This window comes from Gavia stellata, chromosome 5 (genome assembly GCF_030936135.1).
Source record: "Gavia stellata isolate bGavSte3 chromosome 5, bGavSte3.hap2, whole genome shotgun sequence".
Lineage (NCBI taxonomy): Eukaryota > Metazoa > Chordata > Aves > Gaviiformes > Gaviidae > Gavia > Gavia stellata.
Window position 1 is genome coordinate 57,212,628 of NC_082598.1, and position 21,875 is coordinate 57,234,502.

The following is a 21,875-nucleotide window of genomic DNA, read 5'->3' on the forward strand; positions in this document are numbered from 1 at the left end:
CTTAGGTGGCTAGAATAGCAAGGGAAGTCTAGATACTGATATCCAGAGGTCACAGAAATAACATTGCACTACTGTATTATACCTACGCAGATTATGTATATACACAAAGGCACAGAGGGATGGCAACGAACTGAAATGTAGTGGTCTTGTCAAGTTAGCCTAAGGATAGATTAAAGCCTAGAAAAAGAAACAAGGAAAGGATGGTGTTAAAATTTAACCCTTTACCCACTCTGACAAATTATTTAGCCCTCTACACTTCTAGAGATTATTCAGGAGATCAGAAAAATAAATCAGCTAGGTATAAGAATATGCACCTGTCTCTGCCGAGCTGCTATGGTTACTGTTTCTACTTCAGAAATATCAGAAAGACCGTCTACCAAAGACCCTAGACTACCAGTGGGGAGAACATAAACCTAAAGGGAAAACTCATGCTAAATTAAAAAAAACCCAAAAACTAACTAGAAGTACCTGAAGGGAACAAGATTAATGAAAGCTAAAGTGAAGTAAACATCACAACTTCCCTGCTTTCTGCTACACAAGGTGAGTTGTTCCCATCGTGAACTAGCAAGGTACCATAGCTGCAGAGGACCTAGACTTAGAAAAACCAGGATGACAAAGGGAGGCGAGATGGGTCTGGGAGGGGAGGTTCCTAGGATAAGGACAACAAATCTCTGTCTTTGCTCAAAAAAGTGGGTCAAATAGGAAAAATATCTACTTGTAAAAAACAACTCAACAAACAACCAACCTAGACACAAAGCATAATAAAAATCTCAAAGGACTATGTCTGGTCTAAAGAAAGACGCTCTATAGTTCAACAGCAATGATCAGTAGGTCTGAGACTGCCGAAAGAGGGTTTAACTCCTTTGCTCTGCTCTCTTTAGATGCCCACTCGGGTACCCTGCAGGGAAATCGGGCTGTCCTGGCAGGAAGCTATAGGCACAGGTGGCTGGGGCAGATTCAGCATGTTTTTAAAATGGTAGGAAAAAACAGACTGGGAGAGGCTGCCTTTTCCAGACCAAACAGTGGGAAATACTTAGTTGTGCCATTTTTCTGCTAGCAGTAGAAGACATCAGCTTAGAAGATTAGTAATTTTTTTCTCCTACTAGATCTTTATAGTATCCAGTTGCAGTCTAAAACAGAGAATGACCATGGTACAGCTGGACAAACCATGGTGCTAGAAATGTACATGTTCGGAAAACCTGGCCTCCAGAAATCTTTCAAGAGCTCTATGAAACCTGACAACTGCTTGCTCTACCACAGCAGTGCCAAAATTGGTGGGGTAACAGAGCAAATACATTTTGATGCTCTTAAACTGGGCAAACGCTGTAAAAACTAGATAAAATTCTTTAATGAGAAATTACCACAAAATGCAAGAATTTTCTTTGTCTATGGAAAAGGAGATCAGAAGCTAATTTTGTGAGCGAGCTCTTCTCCTACATAACTAAATTAAAACAAGTAGGCATAGTATTTATAGGCACAGTTTAAAAACCCCTGACTAAAGTAGTAGGTGCAGGCACATCAGCAACTAGCAGCCATAACCAGCAGTTAGCCACAGAACTGTCCAGGTAGTTCTGTTTACACGGAAAAAAAATTCAATACTGTTTAGCAGTTCTTGACACTTCCTACTTGTACACACATCCTCTCTCACAACATCTCCTGAAATATACATGTAAACATTACTTTATAATGTAAACTTTTTCTTAATGGCAGCTTTTAAGTTTTCTGTCAAAACCATATCCATACACAAATGGAATACATAGGCTTTGAATCTTACTCAGCTAAATTGAAAATGCAGACTGAACTGCATTATAGCTGAAATCTATAGGTATTCAACATTTAAATACTAAAAACAATTGTATTTTTCAAAAAGGATTTGTTGAAGCCGTTAAATATTAGGTATTTTTCACTCAAAAGTTAACTTGGCTTATCTAAGAATGAAAATATCTGTAGGAGATAGAGAATACTTTCTACTCTTCCTACCAAAGGAACAAGTAGCCGGGTACACATTAAATCGTATTTTCTCAAAGGCATTCTATTCTTTGTGCTTACAGTCCTTTTCCGAGTACCTGTATAAAGGAGAAGGAAATATCAAGCTGGGATTAAATATATAGTATCACCTGAACTGCTGTATTGGGTATAGCCCAATATCCACTTCTGAAATGCAAATACTTGAAAAGGGAGTGCAAGAAACAGGGTGAAATCTTTCTCTGGTGTATTCTCCAGCCTCTCTTAATCGAACAGATCACGAAAGCCCTGAGTTCAATACTGTTTCTCAACCATTGTGGTTAATGGTCAGAGACAGAGCTCTTCCACAAAGCTGTCTAATCCTTCTTTATGAGTATTTTTATAAGCTGTTGGCCTCTTCTGGTGACAAATTCCACATTTTAAGGATATACTTCCGGCAAAAGGTGGGACGTTCTATTTTGGTTGCCTCTTTTTCCATACTGAAGAGTTTCAGTCAACATAACTAACATCATCTTATTCTGACTCTGTTGTGTCCATTCTAATCGCGTGTATCTTTTTTTTGTATTATAAAGCATCTATGCTGTGTTCAAAATATACCATATGGGTTAATTCTCTGATGGCATAACTCATTTTGTTAATTTCCTTCCTTACAATCACCAATATTCTGTGTGGCTTTCTGGCTGCTGTTAGGCATTTACAAGGAAGTTTTATCTGTCAACGAATTCACTGTTGAATACGGTTAAAACTGCTGTTCTCCAGGGCCCCATGTGTACCTCTTCGTAGTGAATCTCTCTGACACTATGTCTTTCTCATTCTCCATGCAGCCAGGCAAAGCTTGGATGACGCTGGATGATTTTGTAGTGTCAGGAGGCTTCTTAGAGTGTTGTAGAAACCCTCTGCTATCAGAGGAACCTGATGATCTGTCCCTACATTTCATTTTTGATCCCTTACTCAGTCATTCTGCCAGGCATCTTGGATTGCTGAAGTCAAAAACTTCTTGAAAGCTTCAGTGTATTATGCTGACCTAGACCAAAGGAAGCCCATATCTATATGTAATTCCACAGTTTGATTTTTTTTTTTTTTTTTGAAAAATCACAGCTGGGATAAAGGGAGCTAAAAGGTGCCTTTCTTCCCGCATATTCTTTTCACCCATCATACTTTTCCAATAGGGTTCTCAAAACCACAGCTGTGGCAAGACTAAACCTCCCTAGAGACAGGACATAGTGCTAGCTACTAGCTTCTGAAGGTTCAGGATAAAATCTTCTGCTCATCGCAGAAGTGAGAACAAAGACTTCCTCTTTCAGCACCTTCCAGAAGGTCTCATCTTCCATGGTTTCAGTTCAAAAAAACCCTTCCAAAACAACAAAACCCACCACCAACACTAAAAAACCCCACAGAACAAGTGATCATTTTGCCTGTGATTTATAGAGACTGTTCACAGCCTTCTCATTGACCCCCTATCTCCTCTCACAACTGTCTCAGTTTTGGAAATCTCTTGTGACAGAAGAAAAATGAAATAAAGTCAGCTGCTGCAACATTCTGTTTGCCAAAGTAAAAACTATTCATGATATAAAATCCTCAACTAAGGTGTATGAGAACCATATCTTCCAGAGCAAATCCTTCTTACCCTAAAGGTGAGCTTGTATCATGTAAACTGCTGTGTCCCAGACGATGCTCTGATAAAGAGCATGGTGTCAAATTCACAATGCACACTAATATGTGACTGTAACCAGGTGCACAGATCTTTGGTGTCATTTTGTTCATTTTACAAAATACATTTTAAGCCCTGCATTTCAGTGATTATTAAGCCTCATGTACACCAGTGTTTTCTAAACTTTAAAAATGTAGAAAGAGAAATCTAAAAGTTTCTTGTCTTGTAAAATAAATTCTTCCAAATTCCCATTTAATTTCAGAGCCATACTGTCAGTCTTACATTATCACAACTGGTTTTGCTGGATTAAAGGTACTATTTTCAAGTAGTATTTTTGAAGACAGATTCTTTCCTTTTTCTAGCCTTTTTTCCCCCCCACAGTATTTTTAAAATAATGGACCTGACATGCTAGCAAAGCTAACCTGGGATTTTGAGGGGAAGAAATTAGGGTGGTGGGTTGTTTTTTTTCCTCCACATCTCCTGAAAGTTGATACTTGTCTGAGTCAAATTTATTTTTAGCTTCTTGGCAACAGAGAGATGCCAATTCCTGTTTCTGTTGGTGCTTTCAATACTTTTGGCTTCTTATTGCAAAATAGTTTCCACATCTCTAGTGCGCAGTCACCTTATGCCCTTTGTGGAAGCCTGCTTTCACTCATCTACAGCACTTGCATCCAGTTTAGTTTAGAAACAGGTTGCTGTCTTGATCTGTCTGTTTTAAAGTTCATGTTTAAGAAACAGGACTTAAAAAAAAATTGACACCCCTAGCTGAAAGAGTAGAGAACCAAAGAGAACTTTGCACCTCGAATTCATACAAGAGCGATTACTCTAGAATGTTTTCATATGAAAATTACAATTGCGTTGTTTCTTTTTAAGGCACGAGCTTCTAAAATTGAAAAGCACTATTATTTGCTGAATAACTGATCTATAGTTATAAGACACAGTATTGTCAAAAGCCTACCTTTCTGGTAAATGTAATTGTTTCAGAAATTGTTGCGTTTGCTGTGTTTACAGAAATAGCATGTTAAATTCTCCGCAGTGGAGTAGGCCTTGTCCAGTTCTGCAGGATATGATACAGCCTGGATTGACTCAGCACCAGCTCTTACAGGGACTTCCGATCTGGGACACATCTTTATTTCCAATCCAGATGAAAAAATGCTTTCTCAAAAAGAAAGTAGATCACAAGATACAGCAATTACTCTTTAAAATATTAGAGAACACACTTTTTCACAGGATACACACAGGGTACAGTTTCAGCTTGTTACTTTCAATATTCAAAGTAAAACACTTTTGAAAAATAATCTATTGAAGTGCAGCTTAGAGCCATCAAGTGCCAGTTTATTTTGTTCTGCAGAGATATTTGTAAGATACCAAATGCCAGCTGAGTTACTCTTTTTGTGTTTAGACTTGCTCAACCAGTTGTGCACTACATCAACGCTGAAAGAGGTTTCTTGGAAAGCTTGAAGCTTCTCGGTTTTCATCTGTTCCAACTGAAGCTCTAAATCAAAGAATAAACGCAAAGCTCCCATGCTCTAGATCTGCAGGATAAGACACTGATCATCATGATAGCTTGTATAGTGAAGATGCCATAATGCCCTTTGGGTTCAGGATATCCATGTTGTAAGTAAGACTTCCCTATTCAGATTGTCCTGAATGTTTACAGTCACTTAAATTTGTGGAGAAGGAACAGTGAGGAGACCAGTTGGCTTGATCTTGTTGATTCCTCCATCTAGGATGCAGACCCTTGGGTACTTGTTTTTCACTAGATGAGCTGCAAACTGAAACAAATATATCATTAGCACACTGCATATTATAGTCCTTAAATCGAAATAACTTTAAGGCAGGCAAGTTAAACAAAAGGAAAAATTATTGGACCCTAGAAGTTCTTTCTTCGCACCAACTAGTCCAACACAGGAACCCAGGCCTGTCTGTTGAAACAGCTGGGATGAATTTGGTGGTCATGGAAGTGTCACACTGATAACCCTGAACTTTATTTATCTCTGTTTAGGCAGGATTTTACCTAATTGTAAGTATTATTTAATCTCAGAGTAATCACTGGAACGCCTCTCAAAGCATGAAATAACAGATATTTTTCTCGCATTAATCTAACTCCCAGCTGTTTTCTGTAGGTTCCCACGTATAAAAGCATCACAGTTTGATGGTATAGTCATTTGCTTACCTGTCAAACTTGTCCAACGTGACTTGATTTCACAGATGTCAGATATGAATTTGGGGTCTAGCAGCTGTTCTCTTCCCCCCCCGCTCCAGTCTGCCCATAGGCAGGTTACATAGTGCAAGCACATACACCTCCCCCTGCCCCCGTCCTTGAAAGCCTCTCTCCTCAATTAATTAATTCCATAAACCAAACACAGCAGTTGCCAGTTTCCATATAGCAACTTCATGAAAAGTTGCTACACTGATGAAGGAACAATATTTTGTATATCAAAATAATAATAATGGTAAAAAATCAAAATAACAAAAATTATGTATCAAAATATCAAAATCCAAAACCAAAGGAACAATAGTACATGGGATTTCTTTTTACTTTTACATTCTAATTACCTGTGATAGTGTAACAGATACTAAGGCAGTACAAGATGTACTACATGATTACCTGATCAAGTACAAGTCCTGAAATAATCTCTTTAACAGGTAAGAGTTCATAGTAGCAGAGTTTTAAACTCCTTCCATAGCCAGAACTTTTGCGTCACACTGAAGGTATTTTATATACGCAAGGAATTTATTTCTGTCTACTTATGTGTCAAACATAGCTACTGCTTTCCTTTCTCTATGTTTCAGGATGGATTTAATCAGGGCGTTAGCAACTAGTATGTGATCTGTAACCCATGAGGACTTGTTGAGGCAGAGTAAGAAGACACAGTAGATCAGTCAGGACATTTTGACTGTTACGTTTGTTTCAGGTACTTGCCTAAGGAGGACCAAAAGAAAGTTCAGTCATCTGTTCCCCCATTAGTTTGGGTCAGTCAGTACAAGATTCAAAGGATCAAATGAAAAAATCCCCACAATCAAACAATCAAAACAGCTCATAGTAAAGTTAGACTATATGTGGATGCCAGTCTTCATGAGAAAAGTAAACGCCATGCTTGTAGAGAGGCTGTCTGATGCAGAGGTGGTGTAATATGCACAGAGATATCATGAGGAGAGTCCAGCTACCTCTCACTATAATCATAGTCCATAAAGATGTGGTATATAGTAAAACAGAGACAAGGATATTTCTCTTTGTCAAAAATAGCGCTCAGCTGTGCATACCATGAGCAACAAAAATAGTATATATTCCTAGTGAAATACTCCTACCAGACATCTCTACTTCATATGTACATATCTGTCACCTCACGGTGCTCTCCACCTGTGACTAACGGATAGTGCTCTGTCTTGGACACCAATGCTGCTCATAGCTGGCAAAAATGAAAAACAGCAACAAGTGTTCAGACTGACAGGAAGCAGTATGTTATTTGCTGAGCGCAATGTCCCATGTGTCAGCAGAGAGGTTCCGCTCTCTGTCTACCGATAATTTGACACTTCCGATGATAAACTGGAAACTCTGCTCCAAGTTTTTGGATGCCCTAGCCAAAATATACCATTCCATGTAATCTGAAAAGAAAATATGCAAACAAATGCTTTGCATTGAGGGTTTGAGCATTAAGGCCTGTGTCCCACTGTATTTTAGAAGTGCTTTAGTGACCAAGGTATGGCTGGAAATAGATTTTCTTCACTGCAAATGACAAGAGGTTCCTTTATAACCTTACGATGAGGAATCTCTCACTTCTTGCAGGGTCTCTGCGAAGCAAGCACTGCAGAATCTGTGGATATTACCTAATGAGAGGCAGAAAGCACAAGAGCATGACGAGGAACTGCCTTTTTTTTTTTTTTTTTTTTTAAAGTTGTCACAGAACTGTCTGCAGTTGTCTACATAGCTTCAGTGAGAAAGGCTATTTGCAGCCTTTCTCAGCTCAAAATATTGCATCTGAACATCCAGCCAGGGAAAATCCAGTGAGCAGGGAATGTACTCTATTGGTACCTAACTACTGTGGGAATTAGCTACAAGGCAGTGGCCCAGAAGCATATACATTGCCATAAGCTGAGAGCTGCCATCAAACTCCGACTATCAGCCTCCAAGAGCTTTGCACATCCACCTGTCTCCACACTGCAAAGAAGAAAAGAGTCAAGGTTTAACTCATAGGGTAATAGGATTTGATCTGATTAAAGACATTCCTAGCTTTACCTTCTGCCTTCCCACATTGTGTCACTGAAAGTAGAAACACCAACTTTTGGTAAAGAGTAGATTTAGAAGTAGTCTCTTACTAGCCTTGCAGTCTTCCTAATTAAAGCTTTGGCTTTTTCCAGTTCTGTTCCTCAGTATATGTTTGTGCCTTCCTCTCCCAGACAGAGGATTCCGCCTGTCACAGATAAGAACAGGAACTTGTTCACCATGTTTCTGAAATGTTCCAACACCACCTGGTGTCCTTCCCTGCCAAAATATACTGTATGAAGCTAGTATTTTCAAACACGTGAAAGTGTTATTTCTGGCACGTGCACTGATGGAGGGGCATGAGAGGAAGGACTAGCTACATAGACTTCCTCCCCAACATGACCTTCATTTATGTTCAAATATCAGTAACTTAAATCCAAGAAATTTAGAAAGATAAAAAAAAATTAATGTTTCCTAAAAATTTGAAAAAAAATCAGTGATCCAAAAAGAGCAAAATTTTGTGCGTCAAAAAAAGCCCAAGGTGCTCTTCTGAATTAAAGTCACAGACTTTCTACAGCAGAAACTGCCACCTCGGACTTCACACATGGGCTCTATTTCCTTTATAAATGCTATCATAAAGTGTCAACTAGAACAGGCACCTGAATACATAATTTGTAGTCCACTAAATAGCCTAATTTACAGAGGTGCTTTTAAGACAGACAATAACATGGTGAGGAGATAACCAAATGGGTTACATCATCCTTAGTAGCCTGTAAACCACCTACATTTTAAAGAGAGATAAAGTAGTGCACAATTAAATTTCTGTTATACAGGTTGATATTAAATAGAAATGAACCTCTGTCATTTATAAGGTGATTATACTTTCTCAAATTTATCAAGTCCTTGTGCTGACATTACTTCTGAGATACATCTGTTTCCTCATACTACCAATGGATCACAGTCCTCTGTAATGCTTCTGTTTTCATTTAGACAACAACACTACTTGGGGGAAACGGAGTTACGCTTATCTGAGGTAGAGGATTAAAGGGATGCTACAAGACTTTAAGCTTTTTCCTTTCTGCCTCAGGTGGCCTTTCCTCAAAACGTACTTCCCAAGAAAGTTCAGTTACTGTGGTTTTATTGGCTGCATCTAGTGTTTAAATGGAACTTCCTCTTGCTACTTTCACAGCAAATACTACATATGAAAGGATGAGTATGTGAGCAACTTGTTTAACGACTACTATGCAATGGCTTTGGTGAAGACTTTGGAAGCACTGTTCCTCTAAGTAATGCATCAATCAATTCCACATAAAACACCCTTCCTGGTGAATAACTGAGACAGAAAATTGTAATTTGCATTTGAAAGCAGTCAGCTAAGACTCTTTCATGCAGATACAAGAAGACAGACTTTCAAAGACAGACAAGATCACAGCAAATTCCTATCAAAATTCGGGCAAATATTAAACATTTTATCCTGTATTGGTGTTGCTCTCAATACAAACAGCATAACAGGACTGCTCCTTTAAGTACCATCAAGAACCTTAATAATCTACACATTAGAGCATTTATCAAAATGTTTCTACTACCGTGTTCCAAGCAGTAAAATCACAGCTTTCAAGTATTACACCAGGCACGTCACATTTTTAGACTGTCTACAGGGAAGAGTCTAATAACACAACAGCTTGAGCAGCATCGTTCCCAGCGCCCTTCAGGCTAGCCATCAGGGTTGCTATGTACGCATTATTCACTTTCACAGACATTCTTGTGACAGGTTGTAATTAAAGGGCAAGTTGGGAGGGAAGGAGGAGTAACATACTCTACCAGAATACCAAAAAAAGACTGCTATGACAAATGTTACCAGGGTACAAACGTTAATATCGTACTCTGAAAGAGTTAGAAAAAAAAAGAGATACATTAGAAGCTGGAGGAGAAACATCAACCAAATTTTCTAGTACTCATCTATTGCCACAAGATTATTACTAGCTTTTCATTTGTAAACACATTCTACACAAACCTCTCAGGGACTGCAGTCTGTTTTGCTGTATGATTTCAGTCAGGAGTTCACCACTCTGAAAGCACACCATAGTTAACACCAAGGGAAAGATAGGCACCTAAAGCCTCCCATATCAACAAAACAGTGCCTAGTTAATGGTTACAGTATTAGCATAAACTGAATGGAAGTACAAAACCCAAGAAGCACACCTTTATGCGAACACATACTATGTAAAAAAAAAAAAAAAAAGGGAAAAAAGCGCAGAACTTACTACTCTAACAAGGTCAAGGAAAAATTCTTTACATGCAGACCTGGCCAAAAAGAAGCACTTTCCATTCCATCAGTACAAAAAAGCAGCAGTAACTTAAAGGACTTGCATGCAAAGATTTGAAAATAAGCCTACACAAACAGGTATTTAATAGCTGGTTTCAGAATAAATTTTACTGAGAATGAAAGCAAGAGTAAACAATCAAATTTCTCCAAGCAATACATTTTAAACACCTGCATTTTTAACTTTCCACTTAGAAATTATATATACATATATATAAAAAAAAAAAAACAGCTGAGAGCAAGCACTTGAAAATGAAAACTCAATTGCAGAGATTTAGCTGTTGTAACACAGGTAATTTATACTGGCCAAAATATATTCAGTGCACCCAATACAGCTGAACGGATTGTAAAATTAAAATGCAGAGAGCAAACGTATTCTATTTTTGATTCAACAGAAAATGAAAAAAAAGTTGTTAGTGAACAGAAATATGTATTTTTAAAAAGATGCATAACAGTTGGCTTTAATATACAAAAGAAAGCAGAAGTCTTTCTGAAAGATTCTACCCCCCTCCAAGTCTAAAGATTGCCCTAGATGTTGAAAAATGTCCAAAGAAATACTTGATAGTGAAAAGCCTTTCTTTGTGATTTGCAGTACTTTTTACTGACACTACCCAAACTGCCAGTTTTCTCCCGTTTCTTCTTAAACTGCAGGACAAAAGTCTTTGGACCTCCCACACAATAGACACATTCCCTCCCGAAGCAGTCAGTCAGTCCTCTTCAAAAGCTGATTCAAATACAGTTTACAGAAAAGCAAAACAACATTGCCCCAGACAAGCAGTATGGATACTGGCATTGCCAAATTCACCGATATTATTCTAGCAGGCAATATCCTTACACAAGTCTCCTGGACCTGTAACACACATTTATTAGTGCATTACCATGTCTGTTTCAGTTATCACTATTTCAGCGTCTCAGAACCAGAACACCAGGAAATATGAAACATTGCCTCAGAGCTGAAGAAGAGCCCCAGAAAGTGGTAATTCTACGTTGTAATGCAGTAGCCCTGAGTGATATGAATACAACCTCATCCATGCAAGCTCATGCAAGGACAAGGGTGCTCTTTCAGAGATGCACCCCACAAAGACAGTGTAACTACAGCCAAGACTGACATGCCTAAAGGAAACTCCGGAGCCTGACAGCACCACTCCAGGATTCAGGTTCACCATCTCCCATCTTTCCTGTCCTTACAGATCTCCCAGATGATTGAGAAGAGCTGAGATCTTGCTTGCCAGCATCTCTTAGAAGTCAGATACGTTTTCATAGGCAAAGCTGAGGACTCCACAATTCCTCGTCTCAGAAACACCCAGACCTCTGTGTAGTAAGGCACACAGATGGGCCGAACAATGTCTACATCAAACAACCAACCAGAATTTCCAGTAACTGTAACCGTTGGTCTCAGTGAAGATTAAAAAAGAGAACCTATTTGGAGTTTTAGAAATAGCCTGCTTTCCTTGGCACCTACTTCAGAAAAGGAAAAGGAACACTCAAATTCTGCTCCTGAGCCTCTACCTTTCATTTTGCCCTTTTCCTCTTTCATACCTAGCTGGAAAGGCGGAATATTTAGGTCATCTCTGCTGTACCTGAGGCATTCAGTGCCAACTAACAAAAGCCTCTGACAGGGGCAGAATTACAACAGCATAACATAACGCCTGGCTGGCAGCCCAAGCGTGAAGAGCAACAGCAGCTGGGCTACTTTCTGTCGATGAAGGAAAACATGCATACACATTACGATAATAAAAATAATACAGACTTTACAGAATAAAATAATGAAGACTTAACCATGTCTTGGGTAATGTTACAACGAGCAGGATTGCTGCTGATTAACTAAGCCTTCCAGTCTCTTCAAAATACAAGCGTAACCTCTTCCTCTTTAAAGGCAACAAAATGGCACCTGATGATTCCAATAGGCTCCGAGTCTGAATGCAGAAGGGAGGGTGATGCCTTAACAAAACAAGCGTGAAAAGGAGCCATTCTGGGAATCATAAGGAGCCCCTTCACCCCTGCAAAGAGAAAATATCTTCAGTTTTCATTCCACTGGTTCAATCACACTTCTGCAGATAATATTTACAAGGAAATGTAGAATCTAAAAGATGTATAGTGGAAACATCTCCAGAAGTTTATTGCCTAATTTCTATTTACTTTCACTCCAGAAGTTTCATTAGGCCCTTCTAACTAAATCTATCTGTCTTTAGAAGCATGAATGCACCTGCCCTTTAGTATTCTATGCAACACCTAATCATCAGATCACCCTATGAAGTTTCATGAGTATCCATTTGTGTTTTTAAGACAGGTTTTTAACAAGAAACCAGCTTCAGCATGCAGGGACTTGCTTCTCTGGCAAGGCCTTTTTAAAAGGCCTGAGGAAGATGACAACAAAAATCACACCAATTCAGTGGTAACTGGACACTTTAACCTATGTGCCTCAGTCTTCATAAAAGAAGAAATGCATTTTTCATAGTGTGCTGAGAGAGAGAAAATGTTACTTTCACATAGGAAAAAATATTTTTTTTTCAGGCTGGGAGTATGTTATACAAAAAGAATCTTGAACTTGACCTTCTCCTTCTTGCCTTGAAAAGGGTCAGAAAGATCTCATGGAAAATCGGTACTGCTTGTCTTTGCTTTGGAGATAATTCATATATTTTATCTATTAGCTACTGTGATGCAATAAGAATGACTACTTTGCTTCAGTAACTTGTAGAAATTATCTAGACAACTTATTTATAGCAGCATAACTTATCTAGACAAAAAATAACCGATGTAACAATCAGAAGTTACAATTTAGAATATTTCCCTGCTATAAAGACAGATGGTTTTTAAGCTTTGACTTACAGCTTATCTAACGATCTTTTTCCAAGGAAAGAAATAAATGAGTTGCTAATTATTAGACAGATTAAAGTGTCCTGTATACTTTATTTTGTTATAGCATTTAACTGTCAATAAGATACATATATTAAACCACTGGGGAAACACTTATATATTAAACACGAACCACATCACACAAGTAGAAGCATGTCACTGTCAAAATTGAGTTGCTGGAGCACGATTTAATATCAGGTAAGGTATTTCTCCTGTTCTAGTTTCAGTCGACATTGCGGTAATACAGACAAAAAGTTGGCAACGGAAACAGACAATGGCTTAGCACCTCAAAGTTGACTGAAGGAGGGGAGATGAAGATGTAACATCACCCTTCCAAAAAAAGACCCAAACCAATCCCCATCCTACATATGCATAACTGTGATCCACCTTTGCACTTGCTGTATCTCAGACTTTGAAAGCAATAAAAATCAGGAGACATGCTATTTGCCATGCACAAAAAAAGAAGCTACAGTTGAGCACTTGTTGCCTGTTTAACTATTACACTCCCAACTGTAATGATCCCTTGCCCATACTGGAATTTACAAGGTACCTATCTATCAATGGATGTGGGAAAGGGGAATTTAATTCACTTAAGAGATGCTGCCACTTAACATATTTAAAAGTTGAAAATCAAGACAGAGTCTGGTTGATTAACTCCAGCATAATGCCTTTTATGTAGAGGTTTCCTGCTGTTTTCAGAGACAAATGAGTATCTGCTCTGTTAACAAGTGCCCAGAATCCCCTAGGAGAAGAAAAGCTGGCACAAAGTAAGAACCAGCCTAAAGGAAGGAGTATTCTGCAGAGAACTTCGTGCCAAGCACCACCACATGATGCCCAGTGCAAGCTCCTCTTTACAATACCTTTATGCGGCTAATGGCACATTCAGTAAGGCTCTTGTACATCAGCCAATCTATTCATTTAACTTTTAGGGTGAGTAAATTACATGGCTTAACTAGCAGGATTACCCTGTTTTAATTCTGTCCTAAGGAAGCGTTCAGCTAGAGCCAGAGCTACACTGAAATCCGCGGCACTGCTGGAACAGTGCTGTGGTGAAGTTTTCAGTTTTCCCTCTCGCCTATCAAGTTCTAGACAGCATTTTCTTTCCAATGTAAATGTTTTATCATCTGGCACCAAATCAAATACAAAAGATAGAAAAGGCCTTTTTCCCCTTTTCATGCTTCTTTTCTGTTTCTCCATGCCTGTACAGTACACTCAACTTCGTTTTTTTTAATTTTTAATTTATTTACATGATGCCTAGTAGGCTACTAATATGAAACACATTTGAAAGATTCAACTTTCTAATTACAGATAGCCCCATAAACAATCAGCGTTTTTTCACACTGAGCCCCACCTCTCTCAGTCCTGCATAAATTTAAACCAAACTTCTAACAGTGCCAATCTCCATGTTTTTAATGGAGTAAATATCAGTGAACACTTTGGAAAAAAACTCTCCTTTATGGTGGAGGGTACAATTTGTGGCTCTTCCCTTTTCAACTGGAAACACATAACTCTCTAAAAAAAAAAACATTTTAAGCTGAACATCATCTAACATTTCTTTGGACAAAATTGTTTTTGTTTCCATGCATTCCCTTTTACATTTTTTCATATGATTGGATTACCTAGTAAAATTTAAAAAGTAATAGCTATTGTTCTCATCAAGCCTCAAGCTACATAGTTTTGGATTGGTTAAGTTCATGAATAGTGGGAGACAGTTCTATGCAGCCACACAGAGTAAAACTGAAACTGGCCTTAAAAAAATAATCCACAAAAGAAAGGAGTTTTAAGTTTTATCAACACAGTCAAATTGAGGCTGGTTTTATATGTACTTTAAGGGTGTGATAGAGGTGGTGAGTCCCTACCAGTATTTAGGCTCCAGTATTTAATTAATTTGCGGTCCAACTGGTCAATCCAGTATTTTGTTGCTATTTAAAACTCTACGCTCTTTAGTTACACTTTCAAGAACTCCAAAAGCAAATCAAGAGGCAAAGCAACACTTCTTTTTTATGGAAAGCTATAATATTGATAATTCCAGGTAAACTGGGTCAACATTGTCTCAGTTGCAGAAAGTCTGGGTTTAGAGGATAAGCAGCACCCTCTCATGTGACTGAAGTACTTGCACTTACTAAGCATACTGTAAGATTTCTTTAGCTGCGCTGCAAAGGAAACATTTAATTTTCATTTAATGAAACATTTAAAAAAAATTTAAGTTTGCATAAGTGTCACTATATTACACGAGAAAATGTTATCTTCTTAGCTATGGTGTAACCCACAACCAGCACTGTAAAGCCTCTGTCCTTTCTTTCCTTCAGACACTTGTTTCAGGTTGTTTCCTCGTTCTGTTTTAGACAGAATACTTAGTGTTCCTTTATTTCAGAGAAAACATTTCTGAGTGGTCCTGGAAAACAACTCCCCAAAAATGACTTGGTAGTATGTGGGATATTTCCCATAAAGAAACTCATTAGCGAATACCAAAGCACTTTCTTTTTCCTGTTCCTGTTCCTCAGGAGGTTAGTGAATGGTTAGGCTCTTACTGAGATAAATTAGGATTTTTAATGATTTAAAATATAATTGTTGAAAGCAGCTGCATAACCCACCATCAAACGTGTAAAGCATTATTTAAATCATCTCCATTTGGCTCTTAGCATTTTATGCATTTCGCATTTGTTCCTTTGAGGGGGGGATTTATGCATTCAGCATTTAGTGAGCTATTGTGGTTATTCAAGTTGATTGATTTCATATTGAAATATTTATCATAGACTTACCCAGATCTCATGCACAAACCTAGATACTCACTGACTGAAACTATTTGAGATATGCTCTACGGTCTCTTTTATGCCATCTTGGTTACTGTTTAAGAGACAGGATACATATCACAAGTTAATTTTCTAAATGACGAAATGCAGGTTAATGAAAGGGATTTCTTGCACTACTTACAACACCCCATATGTATGAAAAACTCCAACATGTGTCGTACCAATGCTTCTGCTGTCCATCACATGAAGACCTTTTAAAGGTCCACAGCTCTCCTTGTCATATCAGGGTTACAGTTCATGCCCTTTGAGTAAATAGGCTTAAGAAACTGTGGTGAACTAAAGGTATACCATACTTAAGAGCACGTCTTTTTGGAAAAAAAAAAGAAAAAAAGGAAAAAAAAAGATAACTTTCCTTGACCTGAGAGAAGAATGGCAAAAGAAATACTTCTGTATGTTATTCTGCTGGTTCACAACACCACCAAATATTTAGTTATAAAAAGGAATGAGCAAGTCTGAATATTCTCCCTGTCTAGTTAAAGGCACTGACAATAAAAGTATCATACAAAAGGTACCAGTAGGAACCATTCTCCTCTTCACTGAGCACAACTGCATGAGCTAAATGATTCTATAGAACTAATCAATACACTGTTTTTTTATTAGTAGGAATATGAATTATATCTCATTTTCTTTGGACTTTATAACATACCTGTCCCCACCCTACTTACCTTGTGTGTGCTTGCTAACACCACAGAAAGTAAATGAAAGTCAGTTTTGAAAACTAGGTCTTACTGATGCACATTAGAAGTGCTGATGTCACTTCTATAACATGCCAAAAATAAAGATTTTAAAGCTGAAAAAGGTAACATTAAATAATTTCATTTCAAAACATCAACTTTCTTAGGTGTTGATCACTTGAAGTATGTCTTTGTCTACAAGCAGAAATGAACAACAACAACAACAAAACCACCCCAATCCTGTCATCATACACCAAGTTACTAATCTGAATTACCCAGCATTTATTTACTAGTGTCTGTATTCATGCCATTGATGTATTTCTAAGTATAGATAAATATATTATAGCAATATACTTACAGCAGCTGTGCTCTTCACTGCATTTCCTACAATCACCACAACTCTTCCTTTAAAGCTCTGGAGTGTGGCAGTTGATGGGCACTGGATGAGATCCCCCTCTGCAGTAAATGCTGATGCAAATGGGACATTGATGCTGCCAGAAATGTGACCCCGGTTAAAGCTTAGGAAGATCAGTTAAGGACATCTGAAAGGCAGAGAAATCTGTGGTACACACAGAGCTGTAGGATGAACCCGCTCATGATACAACAGCGTTGGTCTTTTGTGCTAGTATATTTTGACAAACCTCATTTACTATTTACTCATATGAAGAAAACAACTTTTGACACTACACAGAAAAAAACGAGAGAAGAGTTGCTTGTTTCATAACGGATATAACACAGCACTACCAAAACTGATCTGCTAAATGAAACACTTGGTGCTAAAGAACTAACATACGCAGTATACATATTTTCATGGATTTTACTTCATATCAGCTCTAGTCTGATAACAGGAGCCAAATACCAATAAGCAGCTGAAGCACCTCTTCCAGAGGAGTTTTATGCAAAAGGAATGAAGTACTGACAATGAGAACCAAAACTTATTAGGGATTATTGGAAAATTTCCTTAAACTTCCTGCCAACCCCCACAAGCCCCCTACAATTTTGATCCAAACTGAAATCCTAATGTACATGCACTCAGATTCCGAGACAACGAGCATCACGTGTATTATCTGCAGTCCCACCAACAGTGAATGTGTATTGGGTATTGAAAAGCAAAGAACGTACGAGTGCCAGCAACTCTGAGATATAGTTAGTTGCGCTTCACTTTCAAAGGATGATCATTCAATGAGATTTTATGAACAAATATTGAATGTGAAAGTCTCTTCAATAAAAATTAAGTTGGAAAACTACTACCTAGCTTTTTTATGAATTTGAAAATGGTCCATAACCTTGACAAACCTCTGAATTACTTTTATAGACTGTACACACATGCCTGGAACACTCCCCTTCCCCAACAGTAAACAAGAACAGCTTTGAAGAGATGGGAAACAGAGAAGTTCTGCAAAAATATACACAATGTCAAATATCCAGATTAGTCACTCTTTATTACTGTACTTGCAGAAAGCTAGTTTAATTTATAATTAAATCCCAGAATCCTTTTTAAGAAAGGAGCTGCCTTAACTGGAGGTAAGATTTAACTGACTTTGGTTAATATTAGCATTCATTTCTCACGATTTATGTAAGTTTTAGCTTTATGATCATCATTGTTATAGTGTGGGAAAAACATGGCTACGTAAAAGCATTTGAAAGAACAAAAGACGATCACGTACCATTCATTAATGTTGTCAGTTTATTTCTATTTTGAAGGGGAAAATTACGACACCCCTCCCTCACTAATCTGTGCCAACCTGCTCTCCCCAACCCCATTTGTAACCACATCACTCTCATTGCTACTAACCAGAGTAAAAGTTCTGAAACGATCTTCATTTAGACAGAAAATGGCTTTGGACAGATTTAGTTGCTCACACTTATGCCACTGAGTATGTTTAACTGCTCAGAGAAACTTGACCTAATTTTTTAAAAAAAGAAATACGTTTGGTATCAACATTAGTACCAAACTAGACAGATACAAACTGTATTTGCTATCATTCACATTCTCTCTAATCTTAAGTGACCATCTTGAGCATTCCAGTACGAAGACAATTAACAGAAAGGCCAAGATTTTGTGCTACAACAGAGGCCGTAAGTACGCAGCTATAACGTTCGTAACAGGAATGGAAAGCTGCCAGTATTTCTGCTAACATGCTTAATGAAATGAGCCTTAGCCGAATTGCTGGCCAACAGAGACACTGCTTTGAGTATATTACCTTTCCATCAGAAAGCCTTCTGTCACAAAGCTGTCTGCTGGGAAAGAGGGCTAGTAGCTCTTGGCCTTGCAACATGAGCTTCATTACAAAACAATGCCTTAGCTTTCAAGTGCATCCTAAGTATGAAATATGAAGCATGTTTGATACCAGTTGAAAGTCCTCTCATGCTTTTTTCAAATCGCACTGAAAACAAAGCGAGAGTGAAGTTTAGCATGACAGGCATAGACGATGAGGAAGACTAACAACAAAACATAAGAAATGATCATATTTTGGAAACACCTCACAGTGGTCTGTCACATTTTAAAACGCGCGCCACAGTAACATACAGACTGCCTGATCCTATCGTACAGTGTGTTGAAATTTTGTGACAACGACTGTTTCCTTATTGCGAGAACGAACAGGACACTGAACACAGTATTCCTATGGTTTCCCATGTATATTCAGAACTGTTGACAGTTTAATACCTTTCTATACACCATAAGTTTTCTTCTACAACTGACATACAAATCAACTCACTCAAGGGGTAATTTTACTACCTACCAGGCTGCCTTTTTAAAAGTGATATTCCCTACGTCCTAATACCGGATGGGTATTAGGATTTAAGTCCACCCATTATTTAAAGGGCAGGACATTTCAGTCTACCATACATTCTAGCCAGACCAAAACAGCAGCAGCAGGGATTACAGTGCACTGTTCAAGCTATGGAGATTTTCTCTCTCCAGCATGCCTCCTCATTCAAGAAACATAAATGGGAAGTCTGATTAAAAGTTTGTAATATGAAAGACAGCCTCATAAAACCACTTCAGAGCAGTCAAGTAATTTTAAAATAATTGAACTTTGAATCCACTCTGCTAGAGTAGAACAGGATTAGTACAACAGTAGAGTAGAACCTATTATCAAACTATTAGGAAAGCTACAGAAACATTTAAGCAAACACCTTGCCTTTGATCCTGATTATAATATAAATAAACCCATTACTGTACACAGATGACAGCCTTTCAGTGCAATCACTGTAGTCTAGGCATTTTACATTACTTGCTCTCCTTCTGCATTCTCCTTGATGATTTCTAGGGAGTATCTTAAATAATAAATAACAGAATGATGCATGTAGAAAGAGAAACATTATTTAACACGGTAGTATCAAAGCTTTTATAGTTTTTAATTCCAGGGACTTCTCTTTTAAACTGGAGTCTAAAAAGTATTACCTCTTGATGAAGAAATTATCTCTCAGAAAACAGTCTGCATTTTTACTGTTTTCTGAATAAAGAGGACCACATTTTCAACAATCTAGATTCTAGGAGTAAAGAAGTCTAGAAAAGAAAGAGTCAAACTACTCAGACATGTGAATCTCTACTTAATTGGAATCCTTAACTGATGGCATGAAATTAATACATGCAAGCAAAAGTAAAATTACTTTTTTGTGTTCCTTTGACCGTTCTGTTTTATCTACACAGCAGATCATATTACAGGTTCAAGTTTGGCATACAATAAAATTGTAATTCCTTGAAAATAACAGTTTTAATTTAGAATAGTCCAATTATACTATTCTGTTTACTATGTAAATAATAAATTTACCTCTACATAGTCCAAATATTTTTCTACTTCACCATATTTTGTCATAAATATTGCTAAATATTTAATAGAGAAAAATGTTAGTGGCAGTGATTTCTGCATACACAATTCTTTAAAGTGGTATTTTAACAAACTAGATGAAAAGTTGGAACATTATTTATTTATTTTTTACTTCATATTTTAGCCCAATTGGCATTGACCCCCCATTCACTTCATTGCCTAGAATTTACACTTTTCTAATATGCACGCAGAATGTTAGTAGCATTTGTTAGACACGGGAAGATCTTTTCTCATGGTAAAGATATTGGGAGCCTGTTGAATCTCTGTCGTTGGAGATCTTTAAGAACAAGCCAGACATACAAAAAAGGAATGATCCTCCTTTCTCAAAGTAAAAGGTTGACTAAAACTCATGATTCTTTTGTTATTTTTCTATTGAGTATTGTTTGCCCATTAAGAATTATAGCTTCTGACACAACAAGCTAAGAGTACATCTAGTGCAAAACCAACTATCTACATCACCTTTGCTATTATAAAAGGAGCAATACTTAAAAAAATTATACAAACCAGTAACAAGTATATTCCCAAATACTCGGTATACCGTTAAGAGTTACCTCTAATAAAATCTTGTAATTATTCCACTTTTAGATGGATGTTGATGAAGTTGTGCGTTCCTGGCAAAGCACATGTTTAAGAGGGTGTGCTGGTTTTGGCTGGGATGGGGTTAACTTTCTTCATAGCAGCTAGTATGGGGCTGTGTTTTGGATTGTATGGGGCTGTGTTTTGGATTTGGGCTGGAAACAATGTTGATAAAGCAGGAATGTTTTAGTTACTGCTGAGCAGGGCTCACACAGCACCAAGGCCTTTTCTGCTCCTCACCCCACCCCGCCAGTGAGTGGGCTGGGGGTGCACGGGAAGTTGGGAGGGAACACAGCCGGGACAGCTGACCCCAACTGACCAAAGGGATATTCCATACCATATGACATCATGCTCAGTATATAAAGCTGGGGGAGGAAGAAGGAAGGTGGGGACATTCGGAGTAATGGCGTTTGTCTTCCCGAGCAACCGCTACGCGTGATAGAGCCCTGCTTCCCTGCAGATAGCTGAACACCTGCCTGCCGACGGGAAGTGGTGAATTAATTCCTTCTTTCGCTTTGCTTCTCCGCGCAGTGTTCTTTTGCTCTACCTATTAAACTGTTTTTATCTCAGCTCACGAGTTTTCTCACTTTTACTCTTCTGGTTCTCTCCCCCACCCCACCTGGGGGGAGTGAGTGAGCGGCTGTGTGGTGCTTAGTTGCCAGCTGGGCTTAAACCACGACAGAAGGACTCCCCCTTCCAAAACCCAAACAAACCCAGCCCCGTAACTACACTACTTCAGAAAAACCATAAACAAAATACTCCACGTGCAAAGAACTATGTATTTGAAAAAGAACAAACGAGTAAGGTATAGACAGGGTGGCAACCCTGATAAAAATATAGTTTCAAGATACCTTTAAGACTTTTCTGATTATAAGCTAACTAGAGGACATAAGTTAGGGCAACCATATGGCTTCATTACCCGACAGTAGCAAGAAAGCACTCAATAGGAACTGATTTTCCACTGAGGGATTGGC

General features: G+C 38.1%; 1 protein-coding gene across 3 annotated transcripts in view; it reads right to left on the minus strand.

Annotated features, from left to right (window-relative positions):
* Nucleotides 1–4,922: 4,922 nt before the first annotated feature.
* TBCK (TBC1 domain containing kinase) overlaps nt 4,923–21,875 on the minus strand; it is a 107,590-nt gene continuing 90,637 nt past the window's right edge. For all 3 annotated transcript variants that reach the window (XM_009816855.2, XM_009816854.2, XM_009816853.2), the window contains 2 exons: nt 16,848–17,007; nt 4,923–5,391 (listed from right to left, as the gene is read on the minus strand). In XM_009816855.2, the coding sequence (XP_009815157.2) occupies nt 5,281–5,391; nt 16,848–17,007 (271 nt within the window). In that variant the 3' untranslated portion in view covers nt 4,923–5,280. The remainder of the gene's footprint in view (nt 5,392–16,847; nt 17,008–21,875) is intronic.